General features: G+C 38.7%; 1 protein-coding gene across 4 annotated transcripts in view; it reads left to right on the forward strand.

The window, feature by feature from the left end:
• The window catches only part of MRE11 (MRE11 homolog, double strand break repair nuclease), a 78,966-nt gene that overhangs the window by 35,034 nt on the left and 17,019 nt on the right, over positions 1-26,913 (forward strand). For all 4 annotated transcript variants that reach the window (XM_059708120.1, XM_059708124.1, XM_059708121.1 and 1 more), the window contains 4 exons: positions 1,702-1,802; positions 3,974-4,147; positions 18,522-18,584; positions 26,519-26,738. In XM_059708120.1, the coding sequence (XP_059564103.1) occupies positions 1,702-1,802; positions 3,974-4,147; positions 18,522-18,584; positions 26,519-26,738 (558 nt within the window). The remainder of the gene's footprint in view (positions 1-1,701; positions 1,803-3,973; positions 4,148-18,521; positions 18,585-26,518; positions 26,739-26,913) is intronic.

Raw genomic sequence — 26,913 nt, forward strand, 5'->3', positions numbered from 1 at the left:
AAGATACCAGTCTTTTGAAATAGTAAGTGGCCCATAGTTTGATGTTTCTGATGATCAGGTAATCAGTTTCCATTAAAAATTTTGTAAAAACTAATTATCCATATTTTAGCATTTATAAAACAGATCATCTGACTAAAATAGTTGACCCTTGAACAACACAAGTTTGAACTCCATAGGTTCATTCATATGTGGACTTTTGTCAGTGAATATGTACAATATTGTATATGTGCTTTCTTTTTCTCATGGTTTTCTTAATAACATTGTTTTTTCTCTAGTTTGCTTTATTGTAAGAATACAGTATATAATACATATATAAAATTTGTATTAATTGGCTGTTTATGTTATCAGTAAGATTTCCAGTCTACAGTAATAGGCTATTAGTATTAAGTTTTTGGGGAGTTAAAAGTTATACACAGATTTTTCAGCTGTGTGTTGAGTCGGCATCCCTTAGCCCCAAATTGTTCAAGGGGCAATGGTAGTGTTTCTTCATAATAAATATTATCATGTTAAAGATAGAGGCTGTTTTTCTTAGAGCTATTTAGTCAGAATTTTCATAGAAAAATATGGCCATATTTACAAGTAAGCTACCTGGGCTCTTATTAACTTGGGTTTAATGGCCTTCTATATTCATTGTCAAATTGTGATAAAAATTGTATATGCTGTTAATTTAACCTGAAATAGTTATGTAGATATTTAAATGGAGCTCATAGAATACTGTTTTAGGGGGGGAAATCTGTATCTGATAATTATATTTTCATGCTATGAATTTTAATTAATTACTTATTGATAGTGTTTTACTTTAATTGTTCATCCTTATTAATTTCTTGAAATTTTATAGGTGCAGCATTTGTAAGAACAGAATATAGAACTAGTACCTTATGTTACTTGAGTTGTATTTATAGTCAGTTTTGTTCTAATGATTTCTTTTTCGCTTAACCATAAATTGCTCAATAGAAACAATGACCCCTTTGAATGTTTTATTGAAAGTATTTTTGTTGCCCTAACCGGTTTGACTCAGCGGATAGAGCGTCAGCCTGAGGACTCAAGTGTCCCAGGTTCGATTCTGGTCAAAGGCATGTACCTTGGTTGTGGGCATATACCCAGTGTGGGGTGTGCAGGAGGCAGCTGATCGATGTTTCTCTCTCATCGATGTTTCTAACTCTATCCCTCTCCCTTCCTCTCTGTAAAAAATCAATAAAATATATATATATTTTTAAAAGAAAGTATTTTTGTTATTTTGACCCACTCTACTACTTAAATACAGGTGTTACACTTTGTAAATTACTTTACCTGTCTGATCTCTATGGAATCAGCACAACTGCTTTAGTATTATCAGTGCAGATGTCATTATAATGGAAAAAAATAAATAACATCTTAGTATTATTATTATTGAGGGAATTTTTACCTTGAGCCACCCTTGAAATGGTTTGGGGACCCCCAGAGGTCTGTGGACCACAGTATGAGAATAGTTGCAAGAGATATACTACTTGGAGATATGGAAAACAAGTACAGACTTTAGGGAAAAGACTGTGGCTATTAGCAAAAATGCCATGGGTTTTTTTTGCCTCAGAATTTACCACATTGAGCAAGCTGACAGTTGATAACGTTTGGCGTTCCTCCTGTACTGACAGCAGCCGCAGTGAGTTTGGGTACTGTGCCTGATAACAAGCTGCTCCTTTTTCAAGAATTTCTTTCTTCTAGGAGAAGAGATCAACTTTGGGAAGTTCATTACAAAACCTTTTGAAGGAACAACTCTAAGGGTAGAAGACCTCGTAAAACAGTATTTTCAAACCGCAGAGAAGGTAATTTCTTAATTACAATTCACGATTTGAATAATGTCTATCTTATAATAGCAGATTTTTACTTAGGATATGTATAATTGAGAGTTGAAATAAAAGGGATCCTCAAAATGGTGGCAATTAATTGCATCATTTATAGCTACTATACACCAAAAGAAATTACATGCTTAGTTAATGTTATTAATATTATTATTATTGTAGCTGTTGTTGATGTTGTTATCCTCTTACTTTTTATTGCTATTGCATAAGTCTGAATCCAGGATTTACTATTCTTGCACCTGGATATAATTTCAGAATTACATTATTATTATTAAATTTATCTTTATTATTGAACATATTATAGATGTCCCCTTTTCCTCCCCATTAATCCCTTCTATGCTGCACCTACTCCCTGCACACACACCTCCCACTCCCCCCACCTTCACCACACTATTTCCTGTGTCCATGGGTTATACATATGTGCATATAAGTTCTTTGGTTAATCTCTCCCCACCTACCCACTCCTGCCTTCCCTCTTAGATTTGCCATTCAGTCTGTTCCATTCTTCTGTGTCTCTGGGTCTGTTTTGTTCATCAGTTTATTTTGTTCATTATATTCCACATATGAGTGAGATCATGTGATACTTGTCTTTCTCTAACTGGCTTATTTCACTTAGCATAATACTCTCTAGGTCTCTCCATGCTCTCTCAAAGGGTAAGAGAGCCTTCTTTTTTATAGCTGCACAGTATTCCATGGTGTAAATGTACCACAGCTTTTTTATCACTCATCTACTGATGGGTACTGGACTGTTTCTAGATCTTAGCTATTGTAAATTGCTAATTACATTGCATTATTAATATAGGAATCACATTATTAACATAGCTACCACATTGTGAAGCTTTTTTTTTTTTTTTTTTAACCTTAGTACTTAAGTTCTGGCTAAGAAAAAATTCAGAGACAAGACTGAAATTATTAGAGAAAGTTTATTTATAAAGTCACAGAGGTAGAATGAAGTTAACGGTAGAAGAAATGGGTTCAGAAAACAAGTTATAGAGGCAAAAGAAGGGTTGTTGGAGCTTAAGAAAGAGAGAGGCAAGGAAAACATGCCTGCGGGGAGAGGGGGAGAGAAAGATGTGGGCATGTTTTATAAAGAGAGCTGCCAAAGCTACTCTTATACCGTAAGTATATGCCACATTAAGATCCTCCAGTTGTATCAGTTTCCTCTGGCTGCTGAAACAAATTTTCACAAACCTAGTGGTTTAAAACAGCACAGGTTAATTATCTTACAATTCTGTAGGTCAGAAATCTGACACTGGTCTCACTGGACTAAAATTGAGGTGTCAGCAGGGCTGTGTTCCTTCTACAGCAGTGGTTCTCAACCTGTGGGTGGCGACCCCTTTGGGGTCGAACGATCCTTTCACAGGGGTCACCTAAATACATCCTGCATATCAGATATTTACATTACGATTCATAACAGTAGCAAAATTAGTTATGAAGAAGCAACAAAAATAATTTATGGTTGGGGGTCACCACAACATGAGGAACTGTATTAAAGGGTCGCGGCATTAGGAAGGTTGAGAACCACTGTTCTAGAGGCTCCAGGGTAGAATCCATTTCCATATCTTTTCCAGCTTCTAGAGGTGCCCACATTTTGTGGCTCCTGGGCTGCTTCTTTCATCTTCACAGCCAGCAATGTTGTATCTCTCTGGCCATTCTCTCCCAGTTACATCTCTCTCTGACTCCCTCTTCCACTTTTAAGGATATTCATAATAACACTGGGCTTACCTCGATACTCTCTGATAAACTGATTAGCAGCCTTAGTTCCATCTGTAATCTTAGTTCTCCTTTGCCCTGTTACATATTCACAGGTCCCAGAGATTAGGTGTGGACATCTTTAGGGTTAACACTCCGGTTAACATCATCTTTTTATCATTAGCTGCCACTTCTGGTCTCTGTATTCCAGCCATTCTGGCCTCTGCATGTTCACCAGCCTTGTTTTCACTTTACTTTTTCTGACTCCTAATATTTATCAGTTGGCTTAATTACTGTCCATTGTTTTGTTTTCCCTTCAATAACTAGATAACTTGTCTTGTTCTCTGGAAACAATACTCTTTCATCTTCCTTTCTCGTTTAGAATTATTTTGTAAGGGATGGATACTATTTTCTGCATCCAGTGATTTATATCTCTCTTACAGAATGTGCAGCTCTCACTTCTAACAGAAAGGGGGATGGGTGAAGCAGTACAAGAATTCGTGGACAAGGAAGAGAAAGACGCCATAGAGGAGTTAGTGAAATATCAGTTAGAAAAAACACAGCGATTTCTTAAAGAACGTCATATTGATGCCCTAGAAGATAAAATTGATGAAGAGGTGAGTAACTAATTTGGGGGGGATAAGTCTATTTAGATAGTCTCTCCTTAAGAGTAGCTCTGAGTTTCATTCTAGGAAACTGGTCATTATTTACTCTGATTTGTTTAGTTTTCTTTCTTTTTCTTTTTTTAAATTAAATTTTATTGGGGTGACATTAGTCATCATGGGCATATAGGTTTCATTTGTGGATAACTAATTTACAAAATCTGTATATAGGACCATGTGTCTACCACCCAAAGTCAGATCTCCTGTCATCTCATATTAGGACACCTTTCTCCCCCCAAACCCTTCCCTCTGGCAGCCACCATACTGCTGTTTGTGTTCATAAGTTTCAGTTTTATATTCTACATATGAGTGAAATAATATAGTTCTTAGCTTTTTCTGTCTGGCTTATTTCACTTTGCATAATGTTCACAAGGTCCATCCATGTTGTTGTAAATGACGCTATTTCATCCTTTCTTATGGCTGTGCAGTACTCCAGTGTGTAATATATACCACATCTTCTTTATCCAGTCCTCTATCACAGGACACTTTGGCTGTTTCCAAGTCTTGGCCACTGTGAATAATGGTACAGTGAACATAGGGTGCACATATCTTTGTGTATAAATGATTTCAAGTTTTTCGGGTATATAACCAGGAGTTGAGTTGTTGGGTTATACGGCAGCTCTATTTTTAATTTTTTGAGGAATCGCCAGACTGCTTTCCATAGTGGTTGTACCAGTCTACATTCCCACCAGCAGTAAATGAGGGTTCCCTTTTTTCCACAACCTCACCAACAGTTGTTGTTGCTTGTCTTGTTGATAATGGCCACTCTGACTGTATAAGGTGGTAGCTCATTGTAGTTGTAATTTGCATTTCCCTAATTGCCAGTGAGGTTGAACATCTTTTCACATATCAATTGGCTATTTGTATGTCTTCTTGGAAGAAGTCCCCTGACCACTTTTTTTAAAAAATATATTTTATTGATTTTAGAGAAGAAGGGAGAGGAAGAGAGAGAAAGAAACATCAATGATGAGAGAGAATCATTGATTGGTTGCCTTCTGCACGCCCCCTACTGGGGATCGAGCTCGTAACCCAGGCATGTGCCCTTGGCCGGAATCGAACCTGGGACTCTTCAGTCCACAGGTTGATGCTCGATCCATTGAGTGAAACCAGCTAGGGTGTCTCTGCCCACTTTTTATTGGATTATTTATTTGGTGTTGAGTTTTACAAGTTCTTTATATATTTTGGAAATTTAAACCTTTGTCAGAGCTACTGTTTGCAAATATCATCTTCCATCTGGTTGGCTGCCTGTTTGTTTTGTTGTCTGTTTTTGTAGGGTTTTTTGCTGTGCAGAAGCTCTTCAATTTGATATAGTCTCATTCATTTATTTTTGCCTTTACCTCCCTTGCCTTTGGGCTCAGGTCCATAAAATGTCTCCATCACCCAGGTCCATAAGTTTGGTACCTATATTTTTTTCTATGTAACTTAGAGTTTCCGGTCTTATGTTTAAGTCTTTGATCCATTTTGAATTTATTTTTGTACATGGGGACAAACTGCAATCCAGTTGCATTCGTTTGCATGTGGCTTTCCAGTTTTCCCAGCACCATTTATTGAAAAGACTATCTTTACCCCAGAGTGCATTTCTGGTTCCTTTGTCTAAAAATTATCTGTCTATACATGTGATTTTATAGCTGGGCTCCCTTTTCTGTTCCATTGATCTGTGTATCTGTTTCTCTGCCAATGCCATGCTGGTTTTTTTTTAAATAAATCTTTATTGTTCAGATTATTACAGTTGTTCCTATTTTATCCCCCTCCATAGCTCCCCTCCACCCAGTTCCCACCCCACCCCCAGCCCTTACCCACCCCCACTGTCCTCATCCATAGGAGTACGATTTTTGTCCAGACTCTTCCCACACCCTCCATACCACTTTCCCCCCGAGAATTGTCAGTCCACACTCCCTTTCTATGCCCCTGATTATATTATATTCACCAGTTTACTCTCTCCATCAGATTTTTTTATTCACTTGATTTTTAGATTCACTTGTTGATAGATATGTAATTGTTGTTCATAATTTTTATCTTCTTCTTCCTCTTCTTAAAGAATACCTTTCAGCATTTCGTATAATACTGGTTTGGTGGTGATGAACTCCTTTAGCTTTTCCTTATCAGTGAAGCTCTTCTTTATCTGACCTTCAATTCTGAATGATAGCTTTGCTGGATAAAGTAATCTTGGTTGTAGGTTCTTGGCATTCATCACTTTGAATGTTTCTTGCCAATCCCTTCTGGACTGCATAGTTTCTGTTGAGAAATCAGCTGACCATCGTATGGGTACTCCCTTGTAGGTAACTGACTTTTTTTCTCTTGCTGCTTTTAAGATTCTCTCTTTGTCTTTTGCCCTTGGCATTTTAATTATGATGTGTCTTGGTGTAGTTCTCTTTGGATTCCTTTTGTTTGGGGTTCTCTGTGCTTCCTGGACTTGTAAGGCTATTTCTTTCACCCGTTAGGGGAAGTTTTCTGTCATTATTTCTTCAAATAGGTTTTCAATATCTTGCTCTCTCTCTTCTTCTGGCACCCCTATAATTCGGATGTTGGTTCGCTTGAAGTTGTCCCAGAGGCTCCTTACACTATCTTGATATTTTTGGATTCTTTTTGCTTTTCCGGTTGGGTATTATTTGCTTCTTCGTATTTCAAAACTTGGATTTGATTCTTGAGATCCTCTTGTCTGCTGTTGGAATTCTGTATAATATTCTTTATTTCAGTCAGTGTATGCTTAATTTCTAGTTGGTCCTTTTTCATATCCTCGAGGGTCTCACTAAATTTATCAGCAGTTTCTAGAAAATTCTTGAAAAACCTTAAAAGTGTGGTTTTGAACTCTATATCCAGTAGTTTGCTTTCCTCCATTTCTGTCTTTTGTGATCTGTTTCTTTGTCTCCGCATTTTGGCTGCTTCCCTGTGTCGATAGAGTGGCTTTGTGTGCTAGGTGTCCTATAGGGCCCAGTGGCTCAGCCTCCCCAATTACGTGAGGTGGACACTCTTGGTGCACCCCTTTGTGGGCTTTGTGCACAGTCTTGTTGTAGTTAAGCCTTGATTGTTGTAGGTATCACTGGGAGGAATTGACCTCCAGGCCAGTTGGCTGTGAGAGTCAGCTGTGTCTACAGTGGGAGAACTTCTGTGCTGAAGACACCCTTATGGGGCAAGACTTGCTTCAGTGGGGCTTTGCTGCTCACTGAGTCTGCCCCCTGAGTGTGTCCCTTATGGATCTGAGGAGTTGTAATCTGGATGGTCTCACTCTGACCAGTAGGTACACAGGCTCTTGGATCTCTAAGGAGGTGCTAATTTAGCCTCTGCCTGAGGCTACCCAGCAGGAGGTACGGAGAGAACTGCAGGTTCTTCTTCCTTGTTTGGGGTTTGGAGGTGCTCAGATGATGCCCAGCTGTGAAGCAATGCAAGCTGCTGTGGGGCCTTGGGCCTTCTTTTGGATGTTCTGGGTCTCTCTGACCCAGCTGCAGTTTGTTAGGTAATTTTAGATTGCAAAGGGCCAGCCCATTCATATGCAAAAGTCTCTGCTGCAGCTTGGGTGGGGAAGGGTCTCAGGGAATCAACAGGGCGGAGCAAACAGCTATGGGTGATCCTCAGTCCTGCCTTAAGAGGCCCTGGCAGTTCTCAGTGTCCCGAGGTAATCGCTGCAAGCACCTCTGAGAGAAAGCTGCCCTCGAGTTCTGCCCGCTGCCAGACAGTCCAGTTTCTCCCCATATGAGTCTGGGTCCCCAGAGACTCTCCCAGAACTGGAGTTCAGAGCAGTCAGGAGCTTGAGACTCTCTCCCGATTGAAAAAGACAACCGCGTCCTCAGTTGCCAGCCCTTTCCACGTGTGTCTCCGTACCTCTGCGCTTTACTTCCGCACCTCCTCTGAATCTCAATGTGCTGTTCTCTTTCCTTCTAGTTGTAGAGTTTCCACTCAGCCAGCCTTCCTGTGGTTCTTGATGATGTCTCTTTTGTTCTTTAGTTGTAGTTTTGAAGTGGTTGTGCGAGGCAGCAATTTCAGGTGTTTACTTATGCTGCCATCTTGGTTTCTGCCCATGCTGTTTTGATTATCGTAGCTCTGTAGCATATTTTGAAATCAAATCTGAACACATCCTACAAGGCCAATATAACCCTGATACCAAAACCTGGCAAAGATAACACAAAAAAGGAAAACAAAAGACCATTATCCCTGATGAATACAGATGCAAAAATCCTAAACAAAATACTAGCTAATGGAATACAACAGCACGTCCAAAAAATAATACATCTCGATCAAGTGGGATTTATTCCAGGGCACAAGGATGGTTCAACATTTGCAAATCAATCAACATAATACACCACATTAACAAAAGAAAGTATAAAAATAATATGATCTTGAAAATAGAACCAGAAAAGGCATTTGATAAGATGCAACATCCAATATTAAAATGCTCAATAAAAGAGGAATAGAAGGAAAGCATCTTAACATAATAAAGGCCATTATATGATAAACCCTCAGCCAATATCATGCTCAATGGTAAAAAACTGAAAGCTTTTCCCCTAAGATCAGGAACAAGACAAGAATGTCCAGTTTCACCACTCTTGTTCAACATAGTACTGGAAGTTCCAGCCAGAGCAATCAAGTAAGAGAAAGAAAAAAAAGGCATCCAAATAGGGAAGAAGAAGTCAAACTGTCACTTTTTGTGGATGACATGATGCTGTATATAGAAAACCCTAAAGACTGTACCAAAAAAACTGGAAACAATAAACAAGTACAGGCAAGTTGTAGGATACAAAATCAATGTGCAAAAATCCATTGTCTTCCTGTATACCAACAACAAAACCTCAGAAAAAGAAATGGAGAAAACAATTCCTTTTACAATCGCAACCGAAAGAATAAAATACCTAAGAATAAACTTAATGTGAAAGACCTATATACTGAAAATTACAAAACGTTATTAAAAGAGGTTGAAAAAGACACAACAAAATGGAAAAATATCCTATGTTCTTGAATTGGAAGGATCAACATAGTTAAAATGGCCATTTTACCCAAAGCAATATACAGATTTAATGCAATCCCCATCAAAATTCCAATGTCATTTTTTAAAGAAATACAATAAATCATCAGAACCACAAAAGACCCAAAATAGCCAAAGCAATCCTGAGGGGGAATAAAAAAAAGAATGATGCTGGAGGTGTCATGCTACTTGTTTAGTTTTCTTATCTATCAAATTGATATCATAAAATGGGATTTAAATCAGAAAATGTCTAATAAATGTGTAGTACAGTGTTAAATGTGATTGACACCTAATAAATGTTAGTTTTGGTCCCCATAGATTGTATCTTCTCTTAAAGATCATGAAATGCTTTAAATTGAACTTTGTAGGATGCAAATTTCTGCTCATTTCAATTTTTTAGTAGTTTGAGATTTTGAATTTCATGTAAAAAATGCATCCTTATTTTTTTAAACATTTTTAAACAGCTTTATTGAGGTGTAATTAATATCTAAAAATCACTCATTAAAGTATACAATTCAGTGACTTTAGTAAAGAAAATGAATTCTAAGCATAAATACAGTGAAATAATCATAGGAAAAACACATTAGATTTGGCTACATATAATTTTAAATGTTTGCATGTCAAATTGTAAAAAAAAAACAAAAGGTATTGACATGGAGAAAATATTTGTATGTGTGCAGGAAAGGGTTAATATTGTTATAGTAAAGTGTTCTAATAAATCTTAAGAAACATATTAAACATTTCAGTAGAATAATGAAGAAAGGATATGAGTAGATGGTTCACAAAATAAAAGGTGTTTATCTAGAATAATCAAAGAAACAAATTAAATATGCAGTTGACCCTTGAACAACATGAGGTCAAAATTCCATATGTAACTTTTGGCCCATAAACTTAACTACAGTTGTCCCTGGGTATCTGGGGGATTGGTCCCAGAACCATCACCCCCAATACCAAAATATTCAGATGGTCAAATTTTTTATGTAAGATGGTCTAGATACTATAGAACATTGCATCCAGTAGGTCCTCTATTATTGGTTGAATCCACAGATGTGAAACCTGGGGATATGGTGGGTCTACTATATTTATTGAAAAAAATCCCAATATAAGTGGACATGCACAGTTCAAACCGCATTGTCCAAGGGTTGACTGTTTTTTATTGGTCAAAGCAGCAACAACTTGAGAAAAATATTTAGTATGCTGCTGCTGAGAGAACGAAGTTTTAACAGTTGCCCTGAGACACAGTTTAATAGTGTTTGACCCTTTCACTCAGCTCTGGGGAATTTTTCTAAGATAATAGTGAGGTAGAGATTGGTATATGGAGAAACTCATCCTAGTGTTATCTGTAGTGGGAAAAATTGGAAATATATTATTTTTTTTTTTTAAAGATTTTTTATTTAATGCAGTGAATGTATAGTCAACATTACCATTGAACTAAACATCTGAAATTTCATAGAATGAAACAAAACTTACTAATCCGTTAATGGTTACTATCCACTAGGTACATCTGGGGTCATAGAATATCAGGCTTGTAGACATTTGAGCAGACACTGTCAGCATGAAATGTAAACCTCACACAAGATATAATCAAAGGTAATTTCAAACAAATTATTCTATCAGCAAACTTTCTGTAGTAACATCAACTTCATGGAGTATTGTCTTAGCAACATATAGTGATGGTGTGTGAATATAAGCATGTCGTTACAAACATGATGCACTAAATGGAGCTTATTGAGGTCAAAGCCTTTCTATAGAAAGGGATTTAATTGACAATCTTTCAACCATAGTGTATAAACAGATCAAAATAGCTCTATCATAAGAAATAGTATTTAACAACATAGCTTTAAAATAAAAATACTTTAAAAAATCAGCTCTGATGAGATTAAATTTATTGTTAAAGAATTTAGAGAGAGATATGTTTCTTGCTTCAGCCTTTTCTACAGTTTTCCAACACAACCCCCATCTTCACCCTATCTCAGTCTATTATTAATAAAGTAGTGCAAAATATTCTGTAGCAATTTTAGGCAAGCTTAATCCCCTACCAAGTCGGGAGGGGGTAAGACATACTCACCAAATTATTTCTCTTTCCAGAGGTATACTCACTTGAAGTTAAATAGAAAAACTACCACAAGAGTCTTGGGAATGCAATTTTTAAATATAGAGTCTATAGTAAGTAGTGAAATCTTTTTAAAGGCAAACTCCCCCTCCCCATACAGTTTATTTTACAAAATAGGTTTTCATGCATTCATATTTTCAAGAATGATTATTTTTTTCTATAAATGAATGTAATGAAACATTGGCATATCACTTAGCACACTGCATTCTCCTCTACATTACAATTCACACTAATAACAAAAATCATAGTATGCATTAAAGATTTCAGTAATCTAATGAGAAAGCACATAACTTTTTTCTGTGAGAACATGTGAGTATTAAATATTTTTAGATATACAGGGGTATAATCTGACACCAAAAGCAATATGGATTTAGTTTGCTAGTATGTTTACTGAAATTTTGCTAATTTTCTAACTTGATACAAATTAAAGTAGTGGTAGGTATAAAAATTCAGATAGGCATTCATTTATAAACCTGGCAGTATTTATGTGTAATCCTGTAAAGATTTTAAGGTTTTAGATGGAATGATAGAAGGAAAGTTTTCTTTGCAGGATTTCAGAGTATAGAAGATTCTTTTGAGGGGTGAATATACCTTCACTTACTAGCTTAAAGTCAGCCTAGTCATATCTAAATCTTTGCTCAGGAATAAATGTCAGGATCTGAAATCAGAATTTATGTGAAATTGAAATGCATCTGTTCCATTATTCACGTCTTGGGACTCCCTCCTCCCTTTTAAAAAGTGTAAAACATAGAAAACTGTAATGTACTTTTCAGATAAAAAATAGTCACATGAAAAAAACTTTAACATGTATATAGATTTTATCAGGCAAAACAAAGCATATAATCTAATCTGGTTCTTCCACTTGTAATTAGAGAAGTGTGTGTCTCCCAGTGTTACCATCCTTATATTTGTTGTTCCAGTGTGCTATATTATTACCACCACTAACAAGGCTTTCATACAGCAGTAAGTAAACTTTTTATCAAATTGATTCTGTACAATGGAAGTATATTTTCAAAGACATATGCCCTTATACACTATTTACAAATTCTCACGATCATTTTTTAAGAGGTAAAATAAATAAAAAGCAGAAAGAAAGGAAATGCTGCTGAGGCTGGAAGGCTTTTTTATCTTCCCGAGCAGATGCTGGTCTTCCCAGTGCTGGGAGCTAGCTAGCCAAGATTGTTTTTCTTCCTTTTACATGGGCTGTGAGAGGGATCTGGTTTCAATTCTTGGTATTGCACCACTTGTACATCTGAAGGGACTCTAGAAAGGAAGTCAAGCAGTTCATTGTTGTCAATTGCATAGGGACACCGAAGCTTTTTTGTAAATTTATTGATGCCCCAGACCAGGACAATGTATCTCAGTGGAATGAAGTACAGCACGACTGTGAACACACAGAGGGCCACGATGGCCAGCCAGCTTAGGAATGGGACCGTCCAGTTGAAAGTATTCTTTATCCTTTCGCCTAAGGAAGCCGCTTCATCTAGGATGTTCTGGACACTGATGCATACCTCCTGGATGGCATAGATTTTATTTATAAACCCCTTCTTTTCACTGTCCTTGTCATCTTTGTCATCTTCTTCTTCCTCGTCCTCTAGCATGTCCTCCACTACCGTCTTTCTCCTCCAGCAATATCTGGTTTCTTTCTTCGGCCTTTTGCAACTCTGCCTCCTCTCCTCTCTTGGTTCGGAAATATATTATTAAATGTTGACACACGCACACACTATAGAATACTATGCAGCCATTAAAAATCACACTTTTGAAGAACATGCTTCCACTGTTAGTGAAAACATAATTTCAAACATGTAAAACTATACACAATATAACCTCAATTATTTTTACTTTATATGTGAGTGTGTGTATATGAAAAAAAGGAAAAAAATGATTTTTACATTACCAGTGTTTATGTTTGGGTAGTGGGATTATAGGGAATCATTTCAGTAGTTTCCAATTTCCTCTAAGCAGAGCAAAACATTATTTTTAGAACTCATTTCATTTGACTTGAATTTTAATGCTTTTAGTTAGTTGACAGTTAGGTCACAGTTAGATTCCCAGGCAACTGTTCAAACTTCTTTCTCTCATGAATCTCTTAAAGCCTTACGTTGTCAAGGAACAGCTAGTAATATTCATTGCCAAGTGCTTTCTCAGGACAGATAATCCACATTCTAAAACCACTCACTCTGTGACTCTGTATGTGTTGGGTTCGGAAATTTTTAGCATGGGCAAATTTCTCAGTTAAGTACCAGAAATAAAACATGACCATCCCGCCGAAACCGGTTTGGCTCAGTGGATAGAGCGTCGGCCTGCGGACTGAAAGGTCCCAGGTTCGATTCCGGTCAAGGGCATGTACCTGGGTTGCGGGCATATCCCCAGTAGGAGATGTGCAGGAGGCAGCTGATCGATGTTTCTCTCTCATCGATGTTTCTGACTCTCTATCTCTCTCCCTTCCTCTCTGTAAAAAATCAATAAAATATATTTAAGAAAAAAAAACAAAAAACATGACCATCCCATCTAAATGTATTCAGTTATAAAGCTCCTAGGAAATAACATAGGAGAAAATCTAGATGAACTTGTGTATGGTGATGACTTTTTAGATACAACATCAAAATCATGATCTATAAAGGAAATAATTGATAAGTTGGACTTCATTAAAATTAAACACCTGCTCTGAAAAGACAGTGTAATGAGAACGAGAAAACAGGCTAGAGACTAATAAAAATAGTTTCGAAAGATACATCTTAGTTTTGAAAGTCCATCTATGAAAGACTATTGTCCAAAATATACAGAAATGCCTAAAATTTTAAGGAAACAAATAGTTCAATGGAAAAATGGGCCAAAGACCTTAATAGACATCTCATCAAAGAAGACATTCAGATGACAAATAAGCATATGAAAAGATGCTCCACATCATGTCATTAAAGAAATGCAAATTAAAATAACAATGAGATATACCACTGTATACTTATTAGAATGGTCAAAATCCAGAATTCTTGACAACTCAAATGTTGGTGGTGATATGGAGCAATAGGAGCTCTCATTCATTGCTGGTGGGAATGCAAAATGGTACAGCCATTGTGGAAGACAGTTTGATAGTTTTTTATAAAAGTAAACATACTTTTCTGCCTGGTGTTGCTCAGTGGTTGAGTGTCGACCTATGAACCAGGAGGTCACAGTTAGATTCCCGGGCAGGGCTCGATCCCCAATAGGGGACATGCAGGAAGCAGCCAATAAATGATTTTCTCATTGATGTTTCTCTCTTTCCCTCTCCCTTCCTCTCTGAAATCAATAAAACGAAATCAATAAAAAAATATTTTTTTAAAAAGTAAACATGCTCTGCTCATGCGATCCAGCAATGATGCTCCTCGGTATTTGCCCAAAGGAGTTGAAAACTTAATGTTTAAACAAAACCTGCACATGATGTTTATAGCAACTTTATTCACATTTGCCAAAGTGTGGAAGCAACCAATGTGTCCTTCAGTAGGTGAATGAATAAGTAAACTGAAATGTCCAGACAGTGGAATATTATTCAGCACTAAAAAGAAGTGAGCCATCAAGCCATGAAAATATGTACTACTTAATATTAATTGCATATTATTAGTTAAATGCATTAATATTAAATGCAGTTATTATTTATTAAATGCATACTATTAAGTGAAAGAAGCCAATCTGAAAAAGCAACAAAATATATGATTTCAACTTTATAACATTCTGGACAAGGCTAAACTATGGAGATTAAAAGATCAGTGGTTGTGAGGAGTTTGACAGGGGTAGGGTAAGGGGATGAATAGGTGGAGCACAGAGGATTTTTATGGCAGTGAAACTACTCTATATTATAATGGTGGATACATATCATTATACATTTGTTCAAACCCATAGAATGTGTAACACCAAGAATGAACCCTAAGATAAACTATGGACTCTGGATGATAATGATGTGTATGTATGTTCATCAGTTAAACCAAGTGTACCAATTCTGGTGGGGGATGTTGATTATGGGGAGGCTGTGCATATGTGGGGCAAGTGGTATGTGGGAAATCTCTGGTACCTTCCAATATTGCTGTGAACCTCAGCTGCTCTAAAAATAGTAATAAACCAAAACATTTCTCCTAAAATAACCATCCCCACTTGGACTGACTTCATGACTCCTGAGAGCTTAAATCTCACTTGACCTCTTCCTAAGCCTTTCTCATGAATTTTAGGACTCCACACTCTTTTGGCTTTCTTCCTCCTTGTTTGTGCATTCTCAGTCTGTGTTGTTGATTCCTCTCGTCTCCAACCTTTTAAGTTGGAATCCCTAGAACTCAGTCCTTGGACTCCTTGCTATCTACACATCTCCTTTTGTAATCTCCAGCTTCCTGGCTTTCAGTATCATCTGTTTGTTCGGTGGTGACTTTCAAAGTTTAGTCAAAACCTCTCCTCTCAACTCTTCTATAGCAACAGCCTACTAGTTATTTCCACTGGAATGCTTAGTAGACATCCCAAACTTTTTTTTAACCCTCACTCAAGGATATTTTAACATTGATTTTTAGAGAGAGTAGAAGAGACAGGAAAAGAGAGAAATATCGATGTGAGAAAAACACATCAATGGGTTGCCTCCTGCACGAGCCCCGACCTGGGAGACCTGGGAGGAGCCTGTAACCGAGGTAAGTCCCCTTGATCGTAATTGAACCTGGGACCCTTGGCTCCGTAGGCTGATGCTCTATCCACTGAGCCAAACTGGCTAGGGCAGTGGTTGGCAAACCGCGGCTCACAAGCCACATGCGGCTCTTTGGCCCCTTCAGTGTGGCTCTTCCACAAAATACCACGTGTGGGCGCGCACGTACAGTGCAAAGTTGACTTAAAACTTTAAGTAAAGTTTATTAAGTTAATTTTAGGGAACGTTGTGGAGTGAAAGAAGATGTAGTGTTGAGGATTGAGAAAGGTATGTTGAGATGGTTTGGACATATAGAGAGGATGAACGAAAGGAGATAGATGAAACAAGTATACAAGACGAGTGTGGATGGGAGAGTTGGAAGGGGTCGACCTCAGCAAACGTACCTCAATCAGATTGAGGACGTTTTTAGCAAAGGCCAGCTTAGGAGGACCCTAATTAAGTTAATAACAATGTACCTACCCATATAGTTTAAGTTTAAAAAATTTGGCTCTCAAAAGAAATTTCAGTCGTTGTACTGTTGATATTTGTCTCTGTTGACTAATGAGTTTGCCGACCACTGGGCTAGGGTGACATCTCAAACTTTTAACATTCCCCTCATAATTGCTAATTCTCAGCCACTACTCTCTCTGTAGTGTTCTAATAGAAGCACCATTCTGTCATTTGCTCAGACAAAAATCCTTGAAGTCATCCTTGACTCCTCTCTTTCTGTGCCTGTCTCCTGTCTGTAAATCCTTTTGGCTCTATCTTGAGAATATATACAGAATGTGACGACTACCTAAATTCATCACTGCCAGTGGGCCAAGGCATTGCCATTTCTCAGCTAGATTATTCCAGTAGCCTCCAAACTGGTCTCCTTAGCTTCTACCCTTGCCCTGTCTCCACCCCCTATTCTGATCCTAACATATTTCAGATGAAGTCATTCCTGCCTTTAAAAAAGTTCTCCCAATTGCTTGTAAAAGGCCTTATTCAGTCTGGCGTTCTGTTACTTCTTTATCTTCGTATCTGTTCCAGCCACAGCAACCTTCTTGCTATTTCTTAAACATACCAGTCATGCTTCTGCTCCAGTGTCTTTGAACATAGTCTTTTGAATGGAGTGATTTTCTCCAGTTATTTGCAAGATTTGTGCCCTGCCTTTTAAAATCGTTGCTCATGCATTACCTTCCTGGTGAGACCTTTCATGATCATCCTATTCAGATTTTACCCCAGTCCCTCTTTATTTTTATTTTTTACCTTTTGCAGAGATTTCACAGGTTCAGATATTTAGAAGACTCACAGGACTCCACTGAGCATACTCAAGGTTTTTATTTAAAGGCAAAGGGTAGCCGGCTGGTGTGGCTGGTGGTTGAGCACCTGGGAACCAATAGGTCACCAGTTTGATTCCTGGTCAGGATACATGCCTGGGTTCAGGCTTGATCCTCAGTAAGGGGGCATGCAGGAGGCAGCTGATAGATGAAGTTTCTCTCTCATTGGTGTTTCTATCTCTCTATCCCTTTACCCTCCTTTCTCTCTAAAAATCAATAAGAATTTTTTTTTTTTAAGGCAAAGGATATAGTACAGGAAGAAAAAGAGTGTAGGGACTCATAAAGGATCTTATTTGCATATAGTGTGTTCTAGATTGAAAACCAAAATTTGTGTAGAATTTCCAAAGGGGTGTTTTATGCCCCTCTGGTCACAGAATCAAGTAATGGCATCTAACTGGTTATTTAGATTGAAAAAAACTGGTCTTAGAATTGCCAGAGGCTCCTCAGAGATAAGAATAGAGATCTCCGGGTCTAGCTTTAAATTAAATGGATCTTACATGCCTTCTAAAATACAGTATAACTTCTTATTTTGTTTATTGACTATGCTTACACACACACACACACACACACACACACACACACACACACACACACACCACACACCAGACTGTAAGCTCCATGAGGGCAGAATTTTTTACTATTTTGTTCACTATTTTAGTCTCATTTTCTTATATGCACTTGTGCATAGTAGGTGCTTAGTAAATACGAGCTGAGTACATTATTAAATGAGTGGAGCTTCTCTCTAACTACATAACTATTATGAGACCCTTTTGAACCAATATAAAAGGAATCTCTAGTATACTTCATGGTACTAGGACCATGGTCAGCAAACATTCAGTAGTTGACTGTGGATCAAATGGATCTTCAGGGGCCCACTACTTCAGTTACCATTTCAGAAAGGCTCCTGAATGTCTGTAGCTAGATGTTCAAGAATGGATTGAGCAATATAATAAATAATTCAAACCTCTTAAAAGTGAGATTTTTAACTATCTTGCTGAAATATAACACCGGTAGGATATTAGAATTTTTTCCTCTGCAGTTTGACACTTTTTTCAGAGACTTGGAACATTTTGGCAGCAGGTAATAAAATTTTGATTAGGGCCAATAATATTTTTTGGAGTACATTTCTGAAATGTTAATGTAAGTCACTGGGAAAAATGTCTTTTGTGAGATAAAACGATACTTAAATTTCCAAGTTGGGTTGTAATGGAAAGCATCTGTTGTTAACCACTTGTAGCCCATATTTTACAATTTACATAACAGGAATAAGCAATATGTTTGTTATTGACTCTGTTATAACCCAGGTACGTCGTTTCAGAGAAAGCAGACAAAAAAATACTAATGAAGAAGATGATGAAGTTCGAGAGGTAAGTTTTCTGCTCTGAATTCCTATGCTTACATGTCAGTTTGTTAAGTTAGAATAACGAGTAGGTGTATTTTGAGTAATTAGTCCACGGGACCTCTATTTGGTGGATAGGACTGAGCAGGGGTGGCTGAGGACAGGTGCCTTTGGCTTATTCCAGGTCAGCCTACAAATATTCTGCTTGTTGATATTCCTTTTTTCCCTTTGGCTCTTGTCTAAAGTGTATTTAATTGTATGCTATGGGGGCAGGGCTTTCATATACAATAAAATAATCAAAATAATACCTAATTGTTATCAGAGCATTTTATCAGTAAGATAAAACCTTATCCTACTAAGCTGATCTTATTTTGGGCGAAAAAGAAGAAGCTTAGTGTTTTGGTTAGCAGTGTTATCATAGGTAGATGTACAGTGCCTACTGGCCTCTTTAAAATGTTGAAATTAGCTTCATCACCATCATTGCTGTCTTCTTGGTCTCGTTGAAATTTAGGAGCTTGAGGTTAGCAACCATTTGCTTCAGTTTTGGGCCTTTATCTGATACTTGGTGGATTCATGATTGAAATATATCTTCTTATTGTCCTTAGTGTTTAATGATTGCTATGTAGTATTTAAAGTTATTTTATAAATTACTTACTGTTGGGATTTTGCACTGATTGCTTTCATTCAGCATTTTGTATAGGACCTGTAATGGGTAGCCATTCTCCTCTATATAGGGAATACAAATATGAAAAAGGTGTGGTTTGTGTCCACCAGAGATACGCAATTTAGTAGGTGGGACAGACATGTGTAGAAAGAAAATATTAAATCTTATGACCTGAAGTTTCATCCTCATGGAGTTAATACAACTCTATTTTGGTTTCCTAAATATTTCAGAGCTGTAGCTGATAGGTGATGAATCAGAAAGAATTGAAGACATACCCTCTAACTTTTACAAGTTCCACTGTTTCCTCTGCTACAATAATGGAATGAATAGGAGTCCTTCCTTTCTTTCAAATAATATATTTTGCCTTATTTTAAGCACTTTCCTTCAGTAAAAATCAACACCTGAGACACTAAAGGAAAAGGGAAAGAATGCTTAAGGGGATGGGACTTGGTTTACCTTTTTCCCCTGAACTCTTCCAAAGGAACCCATGTTTTAGTAGCTGATATATTAGTGACTATCAGGTACTACCACAGGCAAGCAGTTTTAGACTCTGACATGGGAATAATCATTCTCAAATAATTCTGTACTATTTCTGTGGGCCATGAGACAGACTCGAAGCCTTTTTTTTTCTTTTTAAAATATGTTCCAAGCCCTATCTAATTTCCTTCACTCACTTCACTTCTAATATTCCACACTTGCTATTTAGGATTTTAGATTGATCCAAGAATGTCACTTACCTGAAATTTTAAAGAATAGAAAAGTGACATCTCTGGTATTGTGGTTTTTCCCCCCTTCTGTCTTACTATAAAGTTTGATGTTCTCTGACTCCTATTCTCCCAAATTGTGTCCCAGTTCATTAGAATTTGTGGAAATGTGAACAAGATAGTAAGTCAGTTAATAACCTTTCTCTACAAAGAATATGCTAGGGTAATCTAAATGTCTAGTTGTAAGTTTCACAGATATTGTTCCCTTGTATTTCTTACAGTAGCCCTATGGGAGTAAGTTTTGCAACATAAACTAACATTACTAGCAGTAAGGGCCAGTATTGACTACAGTCTTTTTCCCACACCGTGCCTTTCATTATTAGCCTTCAGTAATAGATTACAAAGTGAAAAACTACCGCCATCCACTACATTTCACACTCAGCATTCCCAATATCAAACTCATTCTCCTAAATAAAATTGGAAAAAAACAGAACTGATGACCTACTTGGCTTTTTTCATTATTTTTTTCAAGGGAAAAAGGGAAGATGTATTTATTGACTTTTTGCTATGTGCATTACTTACACTCCCAGTTTCCATTTTATAGATGAGAAGACTAAGGCCCAACTGAAGGACACATGGTAGGGCTGGAATTTGAACCTGACAATTTCTATCCCCAAATCTAGACTACAGTACTATGTCTTATCAGAATTTTATAATAACATTAATATAATACATGGCCAATGACTGGCTAAAAAGTTAAAACTGCTAACCCTATTGTGCAGCACATCAAAAATCACTGTTCATAATAAGCACAGGTGCAACTCCTGCACTGAGTTTTGGAGCTAAATGGAAGAGGCTATAGATTAAGGATCCCCTACCACCCTTATTGTATTTGTACTCATTTTACAGAGTGCCCATGAAGTAGAAATGAGTTCTGGTTCTTAGATTATTTGACTTAAACTTGGTTAAATCCTTCAATTGAAAAGATTGCAGACATATTTTGTTACAATGGATCCTTGTAGAGAATCAGTTTTTCATTAATCTTTTAAAGAATAAGAGGGAACAAATAACACATTCAGAAAGATCCATCAATTCAGCCCTACAGAAGTATTTGTACCTCTAGTAGCCAGCTAATCCCCTTCCCTGCAGATTTTATTAATCAGACCTTACAAAAGAGCTCTTTTTTTTTAATCCTCCCTTGAGGATATATTTTTATTGATTTGAGAGAGAGAGAGAGAGAGAGAGAGAGAGAGAGAGAGAGAGAGAGAGAGAAAACATCAATTGGTTGCTTCCTGCATGTGCCCCGACCAGGGATTGAACCTGCAACATGGGTATGTGCCCTGAATGGGAATTGAACCTGAAACTTTTTGGTGTAGAGCAGTGGTTTTCTACCTGTGGGTCACGACGCCTTTGGGGGTCAAACGACCCTTTCACAGGGGTCGCCTAAGACCTTCGGAAACTACATATAGCATATCAGATATTTACATTACGATTCATAACAGTAGCAAAATTACAGTTATGAAGTAGCAACAAAAATAATTTTATGGGTGGTGGTCACCACAACATGAGGAACTGTATTAAAGGATCGTGGCATTAGGAAGGTTGAGGACCACTGGTGTAGAGGATGATGCTCCAGCCAACCATACCACCTGGCCAGGGCAAGAGCTTCTATTTGCATATCTCAAGAACTATGCCATAGTTTGCTTTTAATTTTTCTTTTCCATATAATTATATTTTTAAAAATTGAACTAATCACTTGTAGTTTTTTCATTATAAATATACTAGAGGCCCAGTGCACAAAAATTTGTGCACTGGGGTGTGGAGGGGGGTCCCTCAGGCCGGCCTGTGCCCTCTCGCAGTCTGGGACCCCTCAGGGGATGACCACCTGCTGGCTTAGGCCTGCTCCCCAGGGCATTGGGCCTAAGCTGGCAATCAGACATCCCTCTGGCAGCCCAGCAGCCCTCAGGGGATGTCCACTTGCCAGCGGGGAACAGACCTAAGCTGCAGTCAGATATCCTTAGCACTGCTGAGGAGGCAGGAGAGGCTCCCACCACCACTGCTGTACTGGCAGCCATCAGCCTGGCTTGTGGCTGAGCAGAGCTCCCCCATGTGGGAGCACACTGACCACCAGAGGGCAGCTCCTGCATTGAGCATCTGCCCCCTGGTGGTCAGTGTGTGTCATAGTGACCAGTCTTTCTGCTGTTAGGGTCAGTTTGCATATTACCCTTTTACTATATAGGATAGAGGCCTGGTGCATGGGTGGGGGCCGGCTGGTTTGCCCTGAAGGGTGTCCCGGATCAGGGTGGAGGTCCCGCTTGGGTGCCTGGGTGAGGGGCTGATGGCTGTGTGCAGCTGGTCACACCCCCTTCCGGGTGGGGGTCCCCACTGGGGTGCCTGGCCAGTCCGGTGAGGGGCTGAGGGCCGTTTTTCAGGCTGGCCGACGACTGAAGCTCCCAGCCTCTCCTTTCTTTCTTTGTTTTTTTTTTTTATTCTGGGATTTATTTACCTTCTATAATTGAAACTTTGTTGCTGTCACTGGAGCTAAGAGCCGGCTCCGTGGCCACCGCCAGCTGCAGGTATCTGGGGTTTGTTTAGCTTCTATAATTGAAACTTTGTTGCTGTCACTGGAGCTAAGAGCCGGCTCCGTGGCCACCGCTGGCTGAAAGCAGGTATCTGGGGTTTGTTTAGCTCAGGGGTGGGCAAACTTTTTGACTCGAGGACCACAGTGGGTTCTTAAACTGGACCGGAGGGCCGGAACAAAAGCATGGATGGAGTGTTTGTGTGAATTAATATAAATTCAAAGTAAACATCATTACATAAAAGGGTACAGTCTTCTTTTTTTTTTTTTTAGTTTTATTCATTTCAAATGGGCCGGATCCGGCCCGCGGGCCGTAGTTTGTCCACCGCTGGTTTAGCTTCTATAATTGAAACTTTGTTGCTTTCAGAGCTTAGAGCAGGCCGCGGCAGGCGGGGAACCTTGGCTTCCTCCATCACTGGAGCAAGAAAACCTCCTGCTCGCATTAGCTGTGTAGCTGCCGGCCGCCATCTTTGTTGGCAGTTAATTTGCATATCTCGCTGATTAGCCAATGGGAAGCATAGCAAAGGTATGGTCAATTACCCTTTTTGTCTTTTATTAGATAGGAGGATTACAGTCACAAAACTTACAAAATCAAGGGGAGAAAAGAATCACAATCCTCCCATGCTGGCACAAGCAGCTGTGAACATGGAAATACATTTCTATAAACATTTTGATATATTTAAAAAAGAAAGAAATAGGGATTAAGAGTAAACATTTTATTCAAGGAAGGTAGGAAAGGACATGGCACATTTTATATGGGAGTTTTTCAGAAGAAAGAACTTTTGGGTTTAGATTTTCAGCTATATTTTAAGACTGCTCATGGTTTCCTACGTAATTTTTTAACATGTCATGGTGTGTCATGTTTACATTATTACAGATGTCCCTCTTTTTTCCCCCCATAGCTCCCCTCCACCCGGTTCCCATCCCACCCCAGGCCTTCGCCACCCCACTGTCCGTGTCCATAGGTACTGCATACATGCATATAAGATCTTTGTCCCATCTCTTCCCGCACCCCCCACATCCCTTTCCCCCCGAGAATTGTCAGTTCACTCCATTCCCATGTTGCTGCTTCTATTACATTCACCAGTTTATTCTGTTCATCAGATTTTTTATTCATTTGACTTTTAGATTTACTTGTTGATAGATATATATTTGTTGTCACTTTGTTGTTCGTAATGTTTATTTTTACCTTTTTCTTCTTCCGTCTCTTTTTAAAGAATACCCTTCAGCATTTCATGTAATACTGGTTTGGTGATGATGAACTCCTTTAGCTTTTTCTTGTCTATGAAGCTCTTTATCTGACCTTCAATTCTAAATGATAGCTTTGCTGGGTAGAGTAATCTTGGTTGTAGTTTCTTGCTATTCATCCCTTTGAATATTTCTTGCCACTCCCTTCTGGCCTGCATAGTTTCTATTGAGAAATCAGCTGACAATCGTATGGGTAGTCCCTTATAGGTAACTGACTGACTGTCTCTTGCTGCTTTTAAGATTCTCTCTTTGTCTTTTGCCCTTGGCATTTTAATTATGATGTGTCCTTTTCCATTTTTTTGGCATTCTCACTAAGATCCTTGAAGGTTTCACTAAGTTTCTCAAAGGTCTCACTAAGTTTCTCGGAGCTTTCTAGAGGATTCTTGAGTAACCTTATAACTGTGGTTTTGAACTCTATATCCAGTAGTTTGCTTTTTTCCATTTCTTTCATTTGTGACATGTTTCTTTGCATTTTGGCTGCTTCCCTGTGCTTGTTTACCTCCAGGCCAATTGGCTGTGATGACCAGCTGTGTCAACAATGGAAGATCTGTTGCGCAGGAGACACCCTGATGGGGCAGGACTTGCTTCAGTGGGGCTTTGGTGCTCACTGAGTCTGCCCCTTGAGTGTGTCACTTATGGATGTGAAGACTTGTAATCTGGTATGGTCTCACACTGACAACCGGGTACACTGGCTCTTGGATCTCCAAGGAGGTGCAAAGTCAGCCAGTGTCTGGGGCCACGCAGCAAGAGCTACAGAGAGATCTGCAGATTCCTCCTCTTTGTATGGGGTTTGGAAGTGCCCAGATGAGGCCCAGCTGTGAAGCAATGCAGGCTGCTGCAGTCCTGGCCTTTGCCTTCTTTAGATAGCTTTGGAGCACTCTGACCCAGCTGCAGTTTGGCAGGTTTTAGGCTGAGAAATGATAGGCCATTCATATGCAAAAGCCGCTGTGCACATCTTGGGTAGGGTTGTAAATTGGGTGGGGTGGGGTGGGGGTCTCAGGGAGTCTCCAGGGCAGAGCAAACAGCAATGGCTGCCAGTCAGTCCTGCACCGAAGAGGTCCAACCGCTGCTGTGTGCACCTCCATCTGGAAGAAAACTGCCCCTGCCACGTTCCTGCCCCAGTGCCAGACAGTCCAGTTTCTCTCCGTATGTATCTGGGTCCCCCAAAGTCTCGCCCAGCACTGGAGCTCAGAGCACGTGGTAGCTTGTATCTCTCTCCTGATTAAAAAGCCGCACACCCCGGTGACAGCCCCTTCTGCACCTCCACACCTCCTACCAGTCTCAATGCTCTTTCTTCTTTATTCTTTTAATTGTAGTTCTTCCACTCAGCCAGGTTTCCCACAGTTCTGGATGATAGTTGTCATGTATTTTAGTTGTAATTTTGATATGGTTATGGGAGGCAGCAAGTACATGCGTTTTCCTATGCCGCCATCTTGGTTCTCCTACAGTCCTTTAAAAATATAAAAAGTATTCTTAGTCTGATCCACAGTCCATAGTTTATCTGGGCTCTGTTTTCTTACGTTCTATCTGAATTGAGGCAGGGTTGATATCTTCTTTCAAGTGGTAATATCAAATCATGTTCTTTGCCTAGAATTTTTTTTACGGGGGAGAGGGTTAGGGCATTGGTCTTTCTCTAATTGAATTGTAAGAGTACTCGTGTGCATACTGTGTGTGTATATGTAGCATAGTTAGGGTTTTTGTCATGTAAAAGAGTATCCACCATTCCTGAGGGTTGTTTTTTCTTCTCTCTTTGTTTAAATCCAGAATGAGTGATGAACTAAATGACTTTATGGCATATGTGGAGATAAGCATGGGGGCGGGGGTCCCCTAATGTGGTGAATTATAATACATATCCTATTATTTCGGCACATTTTGTTAAGTCTCAAATGTGTCTATCTAAACAGTTTATTTCCCTTTCCCTTTCCCTTTCCTTTCCCTTTCCCTTTCCCTTTCCCTTTCCCTTTCCCTTTCCCTTTCCCTTTCCCTTTCCCTTTCCCTTTCCCTTTCCCTTTCCCTTTCCCTTTCCCTTTCCTTTTTTCCTTCTTTTCCCTTCCCTTCCTTGTTGCTTAATCCCTTCACCGTTTTTACCCAACCTTGAAACCCACCTTCCCTGACAGCTGTCGGTCTGTAGACAGTTTTTTATCAAATTAAAATTTGTGGTATATTCTTGATTTTCATTCTTTCTCCAGGCTTTCAATTGCTATATTTTATTTAATTCTTGTTATACATTTATGAGATATTGCTCGTGTTTTTCTGATTGCAAATGTAATATTTTAGAAAAAGTATATTGTAGAATAGCTGTAATATTTACGAATAAAGAAGAAAGCAAAAGCATCCTAAAATTTTGTCATCCAGAATTATTAGCTATTGTTTGTGATTTTTTTTCTTGTTATTTATTGAGCCCATTGTACAAGGTAGCTCAAATGGTGACAGTCTCTTACAAATGGTGGTGTTGAGTTAGGGGCATTGGCAATATGTCTCTCAGTTCTGACAGTTTAGATTCTGTGAAATTTTATCTTTCTTGGTAAACCTTTCAAAAGATCTCATTTTGCAGGTAGTATTATAAATTGATCTGACAAGTTATAGGTTATGAGTCTGACTGATGGGGGAAAGAGGTTTTCTTGCTTTCTACTCTTATAAAGAGTTAGTGAAAAATAATAGCATAGACAGTTATTCAATGTTAAATGTTCATCTGAATGGCCAGACTAATGGCTTTTAGGATGCTGCATTATCTACTAATGTGTAACTTCTCCTTGTTATTCTCTCAGGCCATGAGTAGGGCCAGAGCCCTCAGATCTCAGGCAGAGGACTCTGCTTCCGCCTTTATGAGTGCCGATGACTTTATGAGTGTAGATTTGGCAGAACAGATGGCTGATGACTCCGATGATAGCAGCACAGCATCAGCCAGCAAAGGAAGAGGCCGAGGAAGAGGCCGAAGAGGAAGAGGGCAGAATTCAGTGTCAACAGGAGGGTCTCAGAGAGGACGAGGTTAGCACTGAGGATAGGACAGTCTTTGCACACATTTAGACTCGGCCCTTGAGTGGGAAATATAGTACTATATTCCTGTTGGTATAAGTGAGTTACACAGTCTTCTAACAATTTATCTTGATAATGCATAAAGTCAACTTTAATGTAGTTCTGACATGAACATTTTAATTAAATA

Source organism: Myotis daubentonii, chromosome 9 (genome assembly GCF_963259705.1).
Source record: "Myotis daubentonii chromosome 9, mMyoDau2.1, whole genome shotgun sequence".
Lineage (NCBI taxonomy): Eukaryota > Metazoa > Chordata > Mammalia > Chiroptera > Vespertilionidae > Myotis > Myotis daubentonii.